The sequence below is a fragment of the Squalius cephalus genome (assembly GCF_949319135.1).
Source record: "Squalius cephalus genome assembly, chromosome: 12".
In the NCBI taxonomy this organism is placed as follows: Eukaryota; Metazoa; Chordata; class Actinopteri; order Cypriniformes; family Leuciscidae; genus Squalius; species Squalius cephalus.
In genome coordinates this window covers 5,906,043-5,919,499 of record NC_137133.1, presented here as the reverse complement: position 1 = coordinate 5,919,499, position 13,457 = coordinate 5,906,043, and the positions used below count along the sequence as shown (strand labels likewise).

The following is a 13,457-nucleotide window of genomic DNA, read 5'->3' as shown; positions in this document are numbered from 1 at the left end:
AATAGAAAATATGATTTAACATCACTGAATCAACCTAAATAAATTAGATTACACCAACAAAAGCACATTTAAGAAATAGCTCCTTATGGCAGGTTACTTTTTACAGTGTACCAAAATTGTTTATCTTATAAAACTGAACATTGATATTTAATAATATTACAGATGAATACGGTAAGTAGGTTCGCAACTAACTAAGACAATGTGCTATGGATGCCCTGCTTGCTACATGACTGTTCATATTCATTAACCTTTAAAGATTAATTCAGGAAGTCTGTTCTCATCTTTGTAATGCCATTATTAGAGCCAGATATAGGTGTTCTGCCTCGTATGGAAGTCACACCTTGCTGATGTTCTCTGCCGAGAGATTATACATCAAACACAATAATTAAAATATGAAATGCTCATTTTCAGTTCCTTAATAGATAATAGAGGAGGAAAGGCTTGTGAAAGCCTCCTGTGATTTAACAAAGACGTTTTGCATGAGACTGTTGGGAAAGATTCCTATTTTAGGCTATATGTGCCACACAGATATTCAACTCAAAACTTGCATTCAAGTCATGATTACTCATTTTATGTGAATCAAGCAATAGGCCGAATTTTGGATTCACTTTCATATTTGCCCTACTGACCCACTTCCTGATCAAAAGAGATAATAGATGTGTAGTTAGACTACAAGAATAATAATAAAAAAAATCTGAGCCAATTTTCATAAACATTGATGAGGTGGACATCATGGATCCATATTCCTTATTATTTTAAGTAAAATCAGTACAGAAGCCACAAAGAAAGCTCTCATAACGTTGATAGGCCTGGTAGACAGAGAAAAGAGAAGAAAAGTGTTTTTAGGTCGAAATGGTGACACACACCCCTGAACAGAACACAAGAATGTATAATCAAACCCATGTATCTTGGCAGCTGTCTCGTGAATGACTTTGCACCTGCAGATTAACGTATGGGGCAAATAAAAGAGCTATAGAGTGCTATCCGACCAGTGTTTTCCCCTCCCCTCAATGCACTGAGACTCAGAATTGCTTCTAAGATCCCTTTCCATATATAGTAATCTAAGTATAAATCATTATATTTAATTGTAAGCATGAAGAAACCAGAGATAATTGCTGAGGTTCGTCGAGTCACAGCCAGTACTGTCTTAAATAGCCTGTGCGGTATCACTTCATCTTTTATAACATGAGATTTTGGACAAATGACAGAAAAAACTGAGCACCCACATAACTGCAGTAAAGTTTATAACCTGTAAGTTGATGAAAGTGTAATGCGATGCACTTACTGCCTCAGATGCAGCCGTTCTAATGATGGACAAGACACGTATGTATGACATTCACTGGTCAAAAATACTTGTAATTCCATTTGACCTTGATTATTGTATTATTTTATAAAGCCACAATATCTAATTTAACAACACAATTTTTTTTATTAGCAATATATTAGTCATAATTAATCACATCTTACGTAAAAATGTGTATAATTTGTGTGTGTGTGTGTGTGCGTGTGTATATATATATATGTATACATATATACATAGTGTGTGTGTGTGTGTACATATATTATATAAACACAAACTTTTATGTTAGATGCGCTTAATCATATTTGACAGCCCTAATATATATATATATTTTTTATATATATACTTTTTTTATCATCTTAACTGTAAACTACTCTTGCAACCCACATAGCTTTAGTTTGGGCTGGGTGACACAACTCATGACTTAAGCAGAAATAGATACTGAGTGCCAGAAGCATGACAGTTCCTACAGCCTATTAGTAGATCCTCTGCCACTCACTGAAATAAAAGCTGAGGTAAGATTGCATCATATAAAGCCAGATTCATTAATAACATGCAGTGTTGGAGCATCTATCCAAGTTCAAAATCTCTAATTCGGCTTGTGCAAATGATTGCAAAGTTCTTTTTATGCATATTCAGAGCAGAATTTCTCTTACCAGGCCGTGCAGAGAGTGAGAGGCTTGCTGAATGAATGCAATTCAGAAGGGAAAAAGAGGGGCAGGGCCCTTTAGGACGCTTTGGGGAGGGGGTCATAGTTACACCAATCAAAATGAGCTTCATCCGGCAGCGCGATATTTGATTTCTTAAAGGGGCAGATTTTTTCCAGTTGAACGGAGAAAGGAAGGAAGGAAAATAAAGGCATTACTCAATTTGAAAGAAGGGGTGGGAAAATGTTTGCATGCATCTGGAAACACCAACCCTTCTGAAGGAGCCCAATGGCAAGATCACAAATATCCTTCCTTTGATCACTCAGACACACATGCCATTAACCAGACACACATTTTCTTATCAGTTCCAGCTGATTTATTTGTGTCAGATACAGACTTCAGCATGACGACATGTAACTCATTTCCTTTGCTACAAAAACGCAGATGGTCCATTTTGAGAGTATATTGCACAAAAATAATGAAAAACAAATGTGCCATTATCATGAAAGAAAAAAAAAAAAAAAAAAAAAAATCCAGTTTTACACCTGCTATTTGGGACCCATTCACACAGATATACATAAACTCCTAGCTTTACTATATTACAGAACATATACAATCTTCAATCTAGTACCAGAAATGAGGCTCATGTGTTCCCCCAATTCCATTGTACACTTCCCTATAGAAATGCTTCAGATCTACAGCTGTACATTTGCCTTGAGTAAAATAGGCATTTAAATGCAAGTCGAATTCGCAGTTTAATTCTTGCATGCTTTTACAAATGAAACCGGGTTGAAGTGCCTGAAGAAACCTCACTTAAAGCACAGTAAGAACATTCCCTTTAACTGTACAAAAATATGCCAGAAAATATTTTACTTTTTTTTTTTTAAAAAGATGAGGTATGTTGGTCATGTATCAAAATGCTTCCTGCCATACCGGTGTGTTCTAGAGTGGTTATCTGCTTAAATATTCCTGTACTTGGAGGGAAACTGAACCGTTCGTTACAAGAAACCAAAAAAAAAAACATTTGTGGTGTACAGAAATTACATAAGACCTCAGAAAAAGTTCCATCCTGAACAGTTTCAGAATTGCCTCCATTCGGTCCAACGGCTGTTTGCCAGCTCCCTGTAGAGATATGGGTGGGATGGGAATGCATAGTTCAGATTTTACATTTTGCTCTCCACCACAGTTTAAGCAGTTTCACTGCTACCCCACAGATTAACCACACACTATGGCAAGATACTTTAACATTTATTGCTTTAAACTAAATTGTATCTATTTTCATACGACTAGCACTTATATTTTAGTTACTAGTAAGCAATTCAACAGTTGTCAGTATCTCAATTTCACTAGCAATCAATCATTTATATAACACACTATTACTTATTCCTACTAGTCACTATCCTATACCAACTGGAATACACACTAGTGCCTGATAATTAGGTACTAGTAAAACTGGAACATATACCAGCAACAGTCACAATACATATAGTGAATAATTCACATCTGGCAATGACCAAAAAAAAAAAAACAAACAAACAAAAAAAAACTTTTTTTTTTTTTTTTTTTTTACCAGTAACAGCAGAATAGTTACTTGTCAACAGAATAAGTAATATTGCTGGTTAAGTTCTAGTGAACTGAAAAAGAAACCAATGGATTACTTGCTAGGATAAAACATAAGCGAGTCAGATTAAAATAGATGCTATGTAGTTTTAAGGAATACATGTTAAAAGCGCTTGCCATACACACACAGCCCTGTCAATGTTGACCATGTTGTCACTTTTCTTTCCCACGTAACAAGTCTCGTAACGCGGGTTCCGTCGTCAAAACCGGGACAACCACAGAGGCAGAGTCAAAAAAATAACCTGAAGATGCGAGATGCCTCCTTGGTTCTGGAGTTTGTCAGTTAGTAAGTGAAGACTAGGTCTGAAAAGTTCGCCTCCAGCCAGTCTCCCGCGATCATCTCGCTGAGCTCGGGAGTGCAATAGTCCGGGAACTCGAAGTGAGAACCAAGGCTGCCTTCGCTGAAAGAGTCCAAATCTTTATCCACCAGAGAGAGACAAAGGTTTCCTGAAGTGTTCCCCAAGTCCGTCGTGTGAGAGCCACCCGCTAGGTTCAAACTGAAGTCTACCAGCAAGTCGTCGGAGTCCTCGCTGGAGCTGCTGGACGAAGAGGAAACGGACCTGAAAGATGATGCTGGTGACACCGAGGCAGGGTAAGCTGCGCTCTGCTTGGTAATGTTCTTGAAGTTGTAAAACAGTCTGCTGCCGGGAGTTGCGCTCGTGTGCCTGGACTCCTCGTACATGCTCGCGCCCTCGGACTCCGCAGCGGAGCTCAGCGTGGGGCTCGCGGGGACGTTGTGCAGCCTGATGTGCTCCTCATCCTCATACTCATCCTCCTCGTCGTCGTCATCGTCCTCGTCGTCGTCTTCGTCGTCAGTAAGTTCCCTTTTGATAGACTTGGCCACTTTCAAGTTTGTGAAAACATAGTTGAATCTGCAGTCTTGTGAAGAAGCTCTCGCTGTAACGTTCCCCGGTTTGCTCGGCTTGAGTTTTGCGCACTTCTTCCCCGCAGCTTTGACACTTTTGCCGATCTTCTCCGGCGAATGCACCGCTGGTTTCGAAGAACTGTCGAGCTTTGGTTTTTTCTTCGGTCTGTATTTGTAGTCGGGGTAGTCAGCCATGTGTTGGAGCCGGAGCCGCTCGGCTTCGCGGATAAAGGGAATCTTTTCACTGTCCTTCAGCATTTTCCACCGCTTTCCTAGCCTTTTGGAGATCTCAGCATTGTGCATGTCCGGAGACTGTTCCATGATTTTTCTCCTCTCGATCTTTGACCACACCATAAAGGCATTCATGGGTCGTTTAATGTGGCCGGTGGCTGTCTTGCACCAGTCCGGTTTGGGTGGCACAGGGCTGCACGCCATCAGCTCGCTCTCCTCGCTGTCTGTGGTCTCTCGCGACATGCTGCTCTCCGTCTCGCGGTGCTCCGTCTGTTGCACCATGTTCAAAGATACTTTTCCCCCTTGATAGACTCACAGCTGCCGCACTCTGACCAAACCTCTTTTCAAAGTTACCGACTGCCTTCTTAACTAGTTCCTAGGTTTCTCCTATCGATTGCGTCACGTATAATTATCCAATAGCGGGCCGCGGCTCCTCCCACAAAGCCTAGACATTCGCTTAACCCCTTGCGTCCGAGCTAGATCTTAGTCTATGATTTAAGTGGTGCCTTCATAAGCAAATGACAGGCTATTCTGGCACCATAATGTCATGTTTACTCATCTAAAACAAATTTAAATCTGTGGTGTAATCAATCAAATAAATATTAAGTGACCGTATTTATTCTCATTCATTTAAAAAAAAAAAAGAATGCTCCATCAGTTGCATGATTGTGGTAGCCTATATAAAAGTGAATGATTGGCTACATCTATGCTGCCTTCAAAAACTGACCAGATCAAGGCATCTTACTATGCAGACACTGGATTCAGACATGCCTTGTTGCCATCCTACCTCCATTCACAGCCCAAGATTTCATTTGTGCGCACGCCTGTGGGTGGGATTTTCATTACGTGTGCGAGACAGGCATATTGAATGAACACCAGTCCGTGCAGGGCGAGACACCAGGGGACAGAGAGAACGTGAGAGGATCAACATTTAGTGTCTCTGTTGAAAAATCAGTGCATGTCCTTGCCATGCACTATTTAGGCATTATAGGCTACCTATAAAATGCCTAGTGTAACTTATATAAAACAATAATAAACTGAAAACTTGAATCTTATCATGTGGAGACGAGAAAGTGTCAGTCCTGTAAACACTTCACAAAACAGTGTTTAAGACTTTCACACAGAAAATCAATTAAAGACCACTAATCAGAGATGGGAAAAAACATAAATACTTAATTTAGCTTTTTATAATGCAATAAACAAATGTGACTTATTATTTTTTTAAAGGGGTCTGAGTCCTTTAATAAGCCCCTCACAGTTTAAACACTGCATTTAATGATTGGAAATCGGTCTAAATATACCATTCAAACTTTAGGATCTGTCCGATTTTAGGAGATAGGAGAATCTGCTGGTGGCCTGCACACTACATTCACGCTGAATTCATTGATCCACATCTTGACAATGTAATGTCAGTGTTGACTATACCCCCCTGTCCCACTTCCTCTATATTATGCAAGGAAAATGTATGTAGGTTATTACTCTAAAGCCTGCTCATAATAGAATAATGATGTTATATACAACCCGGTTATCTTGACCTACATATTTACCTTGCATATTTCTTTTTAGAATATGATGCATCCAGACAGCAGACAGGAGAGGGAGTGCAAAGATTTGCTGTGTCAAGGAGGTGAGTAACTCTCTCTCTCTCTCTCTCTCTCTCTCTCTCTGTCTGTAGACCACCTTAGCCACAGCTCTGGCTGACAGCCAGCTCTGTCTCTGATAAACCTCTCTGCCGTTCTCTCATTTCTCCTTCCCCTAGAGGGCAATCATTTACCCCTTTGAATCAGTCCTGCCCTGCCCCCACGCATCACTTCCTCCCCCACCTCAGGCTCATGCAGTGACACATTAGAAATGCAGTGAGGGGATTTTGCTGGGCAGTTTTGCATTGAGATATTGAGATATAGCCTGAGATTAATTTTCACAGGCAGTGTCTCCTACAGACCAGACCACCCCCTTCCCTCCCGCCCCGTCCCGTCACATCTTCCCGCTGAGACTGGCTGCTTTCGAGGGCTGCCTGCCACAAGCCACATGTCTTTCCAACTCTGAAACATGGATCATAATATTCAGCTGCCTTTTCAGCTATACTTTGTATAGTCTAATGTATAGTCTAATTTAAATCTGTCAATGTCACCCCAAGACCTAAAGTCACCAAAGGTTGACATGCTGATACTAAAGGAACAAAATGAGTGTATTGTGCACTTTATCTATTGAGCAAATCAAAATTTCCACTTGTCCCTTATAAATATATATAAAATCTAGGTTACAGTGAGGCACTTACAATGAAAGCGAATGGGGCCAATCCGTTAACATAAAAATACTGTTTTAAAAGTATAACCACAAGATGTATAGAAAATGCGTGTTAACTTGATTTTAGTGTGGAAATTACTTGCTAACCTTTTCTGTGTAAACAGAAAACTCTGTTTACTCTGTCACCATGATAAAGCAACACCATAAAACCCTAAAACTATACTGTAAAAATATTTAAACAGCTTTGCAGCTCAAATAATACAGACATTTTAACAGAGGAATTAATGTAAGTGCTTTTATAAAATGATATGCTTTAAATCCTCTGAAAACTGGCCTTATTCACTTCCCATGTAAGTGTCTCACTGTAACCCCTGATTTTTGAGAGATGAGCCAAAATTGTTTTATTTTTTAATCAACATTATGTCACAAATAGTGTCGACTGCACTGAAAAAAATGATTCGCTGAAATTAATACATTTTTTTATCGTAAGTGGTTGCATTCAATTGATTTTATCTACATATAAACAAATGCATTAAGTTGAACTAAATTTGATTAAGTTCAACTTAATGCATTTGTTTAAATGTAGATAAAATCAATTGAATGCAACCACTTACGATAAAAAAATGGATTAATTTCAACGAATCATTTTTTTCAGTGTGGGTATAACCTGGAACATTCCTTTAAACTTAAAGCCAAGAATATTTCAGAACTCTTGCGGCACCTTCCAATTAATTTTTTTATAATAGCACCCTCCCGCTCTCAGAGCAGTGCATTACAGTATATTAGATGAGGCTTGTACAGTGGTAAAAAGGACTTGTCTGTAATAAGAGGTGAACAGAAGGTGATAGAGAGACAGAGAAGAGCACACCAGACAGGAATGACTCATCACCTCCATGGTGTTTATCTTCCTTTGACTAGAAGCTGCCACTCACCCGCTAGAGAAGTGCTAAAGCCTCGGATCGATAGACAGTCCTGACTAGGAGCTATCTGATATTGAAGATGCAGGAACGTTATACCCTCTGAATGGCCCCTGGATGGGCCTGTTCAATATGCCTTCAATCTCAACACCACACAAAAGGCCTCAGTCAGATTAGGTGACTGCAGGGTTGCAATGGGTGGAGCACCACATTCACATAAATGAGTTAACAAGCCTAGCATCCTGGCCCTTGATTGCGGATGCAATGGCTAGCTTTGGTCTTAGGGGCCGTAGCTTACCTAACGGCTGCCGTTAGATGTGTGAACTCCAAGCACTGTTGAGTAGGCGTGGAAACGGACTGTTGTCATTGTTTTGCAACACTTTTTTTTTCTTTGTCTTGTAAAGCTGTGTAGGTTGGTTGGAAATATTCAGTCGAAATACACTACTGGGTCAAATACTTTTAATTATACAAATATACTTGTATTTAGAAAGGATACATTCAATTGATCAAAAGTGACAGTAAAATATTTATAATGTTACAAAAGAAATTTTTGAAATTTTATTTCAAATAAATGCTTTTGAACTGTCTATTCATCAAAGAATCCCGGAAAATGTATCATGGTTTCTTCAAAAATACTAAGATGCACAACTGTTTTCTAACAGTTTTTGAAGGATCATGTGACACTGAAGATAATATCTCACAATATTACTGTTTTTACTGTATTTTTGATCAAAGAAATGCAGTCTTGGTGAGCTATCACCAAAAATTTTTAACACATTTCTCTAAATTCACTGTAATTGAACCATATTTTTTTTATGCAAAAGACCCTCAAATAGGATGACTTTCATGGTACCCCCTTCCGATAGCTATATATTTTCATGTACCCATTATTAAACAATACAAAATACTTTAAAAGTAATATTTACCTATAGTTAACAGCATATCTGACTTTTTATGTTATTAATAGTATAAATGTTTCACAGAGGCACTCTTGCAGACCCTGGCTCAAAAAAACCCTGGTTAAACAATTCTCTGTTTATTTATAAAGACCACACTCCACAAATGCTATAAGAAATGATTTTCAAAGACGTTTAGTGGAACCCTTTTGTCTCATTTTGAAATTTTTATGGACATTTCCTCAATTCACCATGCATGATATTTTGATCTAATTCTGTCATTTCCAAAACATTTCCCCCCCATTCTCTAGTGAAAATACCACTGTCGCTGTGATTTGGCGAGAGTAAAGGATTTTGTTATCAGTCTTAGATAAGATGCCTCTGAAGTGGAATACATACTGTAATGCAATTGACCCCATGTCTCCACACTTTCAAGGTCTGATGCTTGGCAGGCAGGAGTGACTTCACAAGAAGATAAACAGAGAATACTTAACACGCTGGTGTGTGTGTGCTTGCGTTAGACGTTGTCAATGCAGCAAACGCAATGGCAGACACCGTAACCTTGCTCTCGTATTCTTGCAAAAACATCTCCATGTGAATTGGAGGTGGCTGTTGAAGTTATTTACAGGATTTCGCAACACTCTCTTCAGTGCCTCTGTGTCAAAATGATGAAAGTAGTGAGGTAAACAAGATAAATGGCAAAAACAAGTTACACTACTACTGACTTTGAAAAGTTGCTTGCTCAATTTATGGTAAAAACCTGCCTGTTTATGTCTTTATATTGTCAAGCGTTATCCATCTTCTAACAAAACTAGTCTAATAACAATGCGTAAAGAAGGTGGAAAACTACATATGTTCAAAGTCAAACTAGTTGGTGGGTCACCTAAAAAAAAAAAAAAAAAAAAAACGAATACCAGGGAAAATCTAAATAAGCTCACTAATCAAATTTGGTTGTTGGACCGTTGATAAACCTTCCCTGAGAGTAGCAGCATAAAGCTGATCACTAGTATGTACGGTGCACTTGTTTGCTGCTTTTTGCAGTAATAGTAAACATGTATTCAGAGGTTCTCGTGGGGCCCTGACCCACTATAATGAGAGTGTGTTTAGTCTGAAGGCCAGGCCCTGTGTTGATGGATTGCACTGCCTGAGGGAGAGTTTTTTTTTTCTTTCTTGACACCACAGGAAGGCTCGACAAGGTGCAGGGTGGACATCGATTTCTGTGTGTCTGTGTGCCCTTTTCAAACTATCGATTACTGGAGCCGATTTCATGTCATAGCTACAGGCCTCATGCATATGTGGTGGCAAAGGGCAAGATGAAAGGCATCAATCAGAAAATGTTGCTTTATTATCTAGGTCCAAAAACATGCAAGGTGGATAAATAATACACACACTTGTGATGATCAGTTTTTGTTGTGCCTCTGGCATTTTATTAAATCCAAATCACTACCTGAGCTGTACCGTTAAATTGCGATGAGAGAATGTTTGACCTAGTTTTACAGATTTACAAGGACTGGAATCAGTCCAGGCCTTTGTCAGAATCAGAAGTACAATCTTGTTTTTAACCCAGCAGCCATTCTTAGTGCAACAAGAGCTGAGCTGCTTTCCTATGTGTTATGTGAAACTATTCTAAAGGAATAGTTCACCCAAAAATTAAATTTCTGTCATCATATGTTCCATGGAGACATTTTAAAGACTGCTTTCCATTCAGTTACAAGGTACACATAGCTTTTAAGTTTAAAAAGCAAAGCAAAAACACCATAAAAGGGGGCCATGACCTCGTTGTTCACTGAAAATCACATTCTCACAAGTATGTTTCACAAGAAAATTATATTTCAGTCTTTCTGCTTCAAAATTCGATGTTTAATTCACTCTTACTTACTGTTTTTTTGTCGTATTACAGTAGCAGATGTCAACTGCCACTTGGGCTAAAGATTATCAGTTAATAATGACTTTGACTTTTGAAATTTCAGTATGTTTCTCACATGAAGTTTTCACATGCTTCAGAAGACTTGGCATATTGTTCACAAGTTAAAGCGACTACTTTTATGATAATTTCAGGTGCGTTTGCATTTATTTTTTTTAAGCTTAAAGGCTTCAGTCTCTATTCAATGTAATTGCATGGAAAATAAAGGCCAGCAGTCTTTTGTGTTTCACAGAAGAAAGTAAGTCAGACAGGTCTGGCACGACATGAGGTGAACTATTCTTTGAAGGGAAGTTCAGCTCAAACATGTTTTCAAGTAGTTAAGAAATGTTTTCTTCCATAACGCTCGACACTTCTTTCTGTGAAATTTTACAGTGCAGCCTTGAAACTCCAGCTGTTCCTGAAAACCACCGAATTAGTAAGCTGTCACTGGTTTATTCGCAAACTGCTCACAGCTACTTGAAAATTGAAGTTCTCCTTTCCTCGGCAAGCCTCTTCAGAGCACTTCATCCTGAGGGCATACTAATTTAAAGGTAAGTAGAGGATGTCATCAATTGTGAACAAATAAGACAATGGTGAGGAGGGGCCGGGGTTGAGGGGTGGATGACAGCACTGGAGATGGGTAGGAAAGGAAAAAAATACAAAGATAACGATCACGACTCCTGGATAAAAGAAGCTATTATTTCACTGCAGTTCATCTCGTGTTGACATTCCAGTTAATTACCTGGTGCGGTGGGAGAAAGGTGCGCTGAGCCCGAGCATGACAAACACAGAAAGGCTAAAGTTGAGGTTGCAGGTGGGCTTATTCAGAACAACCAGCACGTAACAAGATCCACAGCTTGCACTTTATCTGAGGCACCACGTCAACATCCATTAAGAGCACTCACACTCCCTCGCCGTTTAATGAACGGTGAGACGCCACACGAATGAGTACCAGGGGGGGATGGGGGGCAAATACTGCTGTTGAAATGCGGTATTTAACAAAATTGGAGTGAATTGTGAAGAGCTGTTTCCTTGCGTTTTTTTTTTTTTTTAAACACTAAGGGAGTTGTGCTCCCCATGGCTGTTGAAGTGAATAATGCGATGATTACAAAGCCCTTTTCGATTACAAAGCAGCACATAAATGCAGTCTTAAAGTGATGTGAATTTCACACTCAATTATACACACAACTATCACTGCTGTCTGTTGATTTTTAAACACGTTTTACTTTAAAGTCAACATGAATAGCACTTCCACACTGTTTTGCGTGTATAATGTGACATTAAATGTTAATTAAAAATAGACTTAATTTGGTCAGGATTTGATTGGGTAGTTAAAAGTGGGCATAACATAAAATCGAGCCTGAATAAACGCGGTTTTCTAAAAAGCAAAATAGCTAATTGGCTATGGGTTAACAATATCCAATAGCTCAAGCTGCTAAAGTGAGGTCAGCAGAAAGGGAAAGTAGTTTCTGAGGAAATTATTTCTGGAATAACATACACCAGAGATTCATTCATCATTCCATTTTTAGACCATGATTAAGAAAGAAAATAGGGCTAAATGTGATTTCATTTAGACTTTAACTAGACTGAACTCTCTCAATCAGGTCTAAACGGTTACTAGGCTGACTAAGACTGATCTTTTTAAACTTGGAAAAGACCTCATGTCCTCAGAGTCCCTTACAGTCCTCTAGGCAAGTACACATCATTCAACGAGAACATCCAAAAAGCCATGCTCCCATGGCCCTAATGAGCCTGAAACAACCCTGATGAACCTGACTGAGACACGGCGGTGTGGGGTGGCTGACTGCTGCAAACCTACCCGAGCACAGAGAATCGAGGTGCTCTTTGGTCTTCTTTTTATGGGATTTAACTGAAATGTTGTACCAATGTTTTTTTTGTGTATATAAAATGGTTGAATATGTACTCTACTGTTCAAAAGTAACCCCCCCCCCCACCCCCCAATTAATGAAAATATTTCTTGAGCACAAAATCCGCATATTAGAAGATTTCTGAAGAAGATTTCTGAAGGATCTTGTGACACTGAAGACTGGATGGCTGCTCAAAATTCAGCTTTTCCATTAAATTAATATATATATATATATATATATATATATTAATTTAATAAATTAATATATATATATATATATATATATATATATATATATATATATATATATTAATTTAATGGAAAAGCTGAATAAATTTAATAGTAAAATACAGTAAAAACGGTAATATTGTAAAATATTATTACTATTTAAAAAAAAAAAAAGAAAAAAAAAATACTGCATATATATATATATATATATATATATATATATATATATATAGTAATCATATTTTACAATATTACCGTTTTTACTGTATTTCTGGCCAGATAAATGCAGCTTTGGTGAGCATTAGAGACTTCTTTAATAAATATGTAAATAAAATGACCAAACCCAAACTTATTAGTTTGTCTCATCAGATTCATAAAAGGTAGAGTGCTACCTCATAGAGTGTTTAAAGAACTTAAATATAAAAAGCCATGTTGACAGCAAGAATATTTTTTCGTCCTCATCACTGCCTCAGAACAGTATTTTTTTTTTCCAGACATTTAGACATTCTCAATAATAATGTTTATCCTCAACATCAAATCAAATTTGCATATGTTACTTCTCCAATTATAATTAAATAATAGTTCGTTTTGGCATTTCCAGATAAAGTAATATAAATATCGGTCTGGTGGTAGATATTCTATGCATGACCTTAAAATATGCACATATAGATCGCTATTTTCCACCTCTCCATATCAAAGATCTTCCTTTGCCTTTTAAGTGTCTTCCCCCTCTATA

The 13,457-nt window shown here is 38.2% G+C and overlaps 1 protein-coding gene across 1 annotated transcript; it reads right to left on the bottom strand.

Moving 5' to 3' along the window:
* Positions 1-3,023: 3,023 nt before the first annotated feature.
* sox11b (SRY-box transcription factor 11b) lies at positions 3,024-5,040 on the bottom strand. The gene has a single exon (XM_079888919.1). The coding sequence runs from the start codon at positions 4,943-4,945 to the stop codon at positions 3,851-3,853; it is 1,095 nt and encodes a 364-aa protein (XP_079745045.1). The 5' UTR covers positions 4,946-5,040; the 3' UTR covers positions 3,024-3,850.
* Between the last annotated feature and the right edge of the window lie 8,417 nt (positions 5,041-13,457).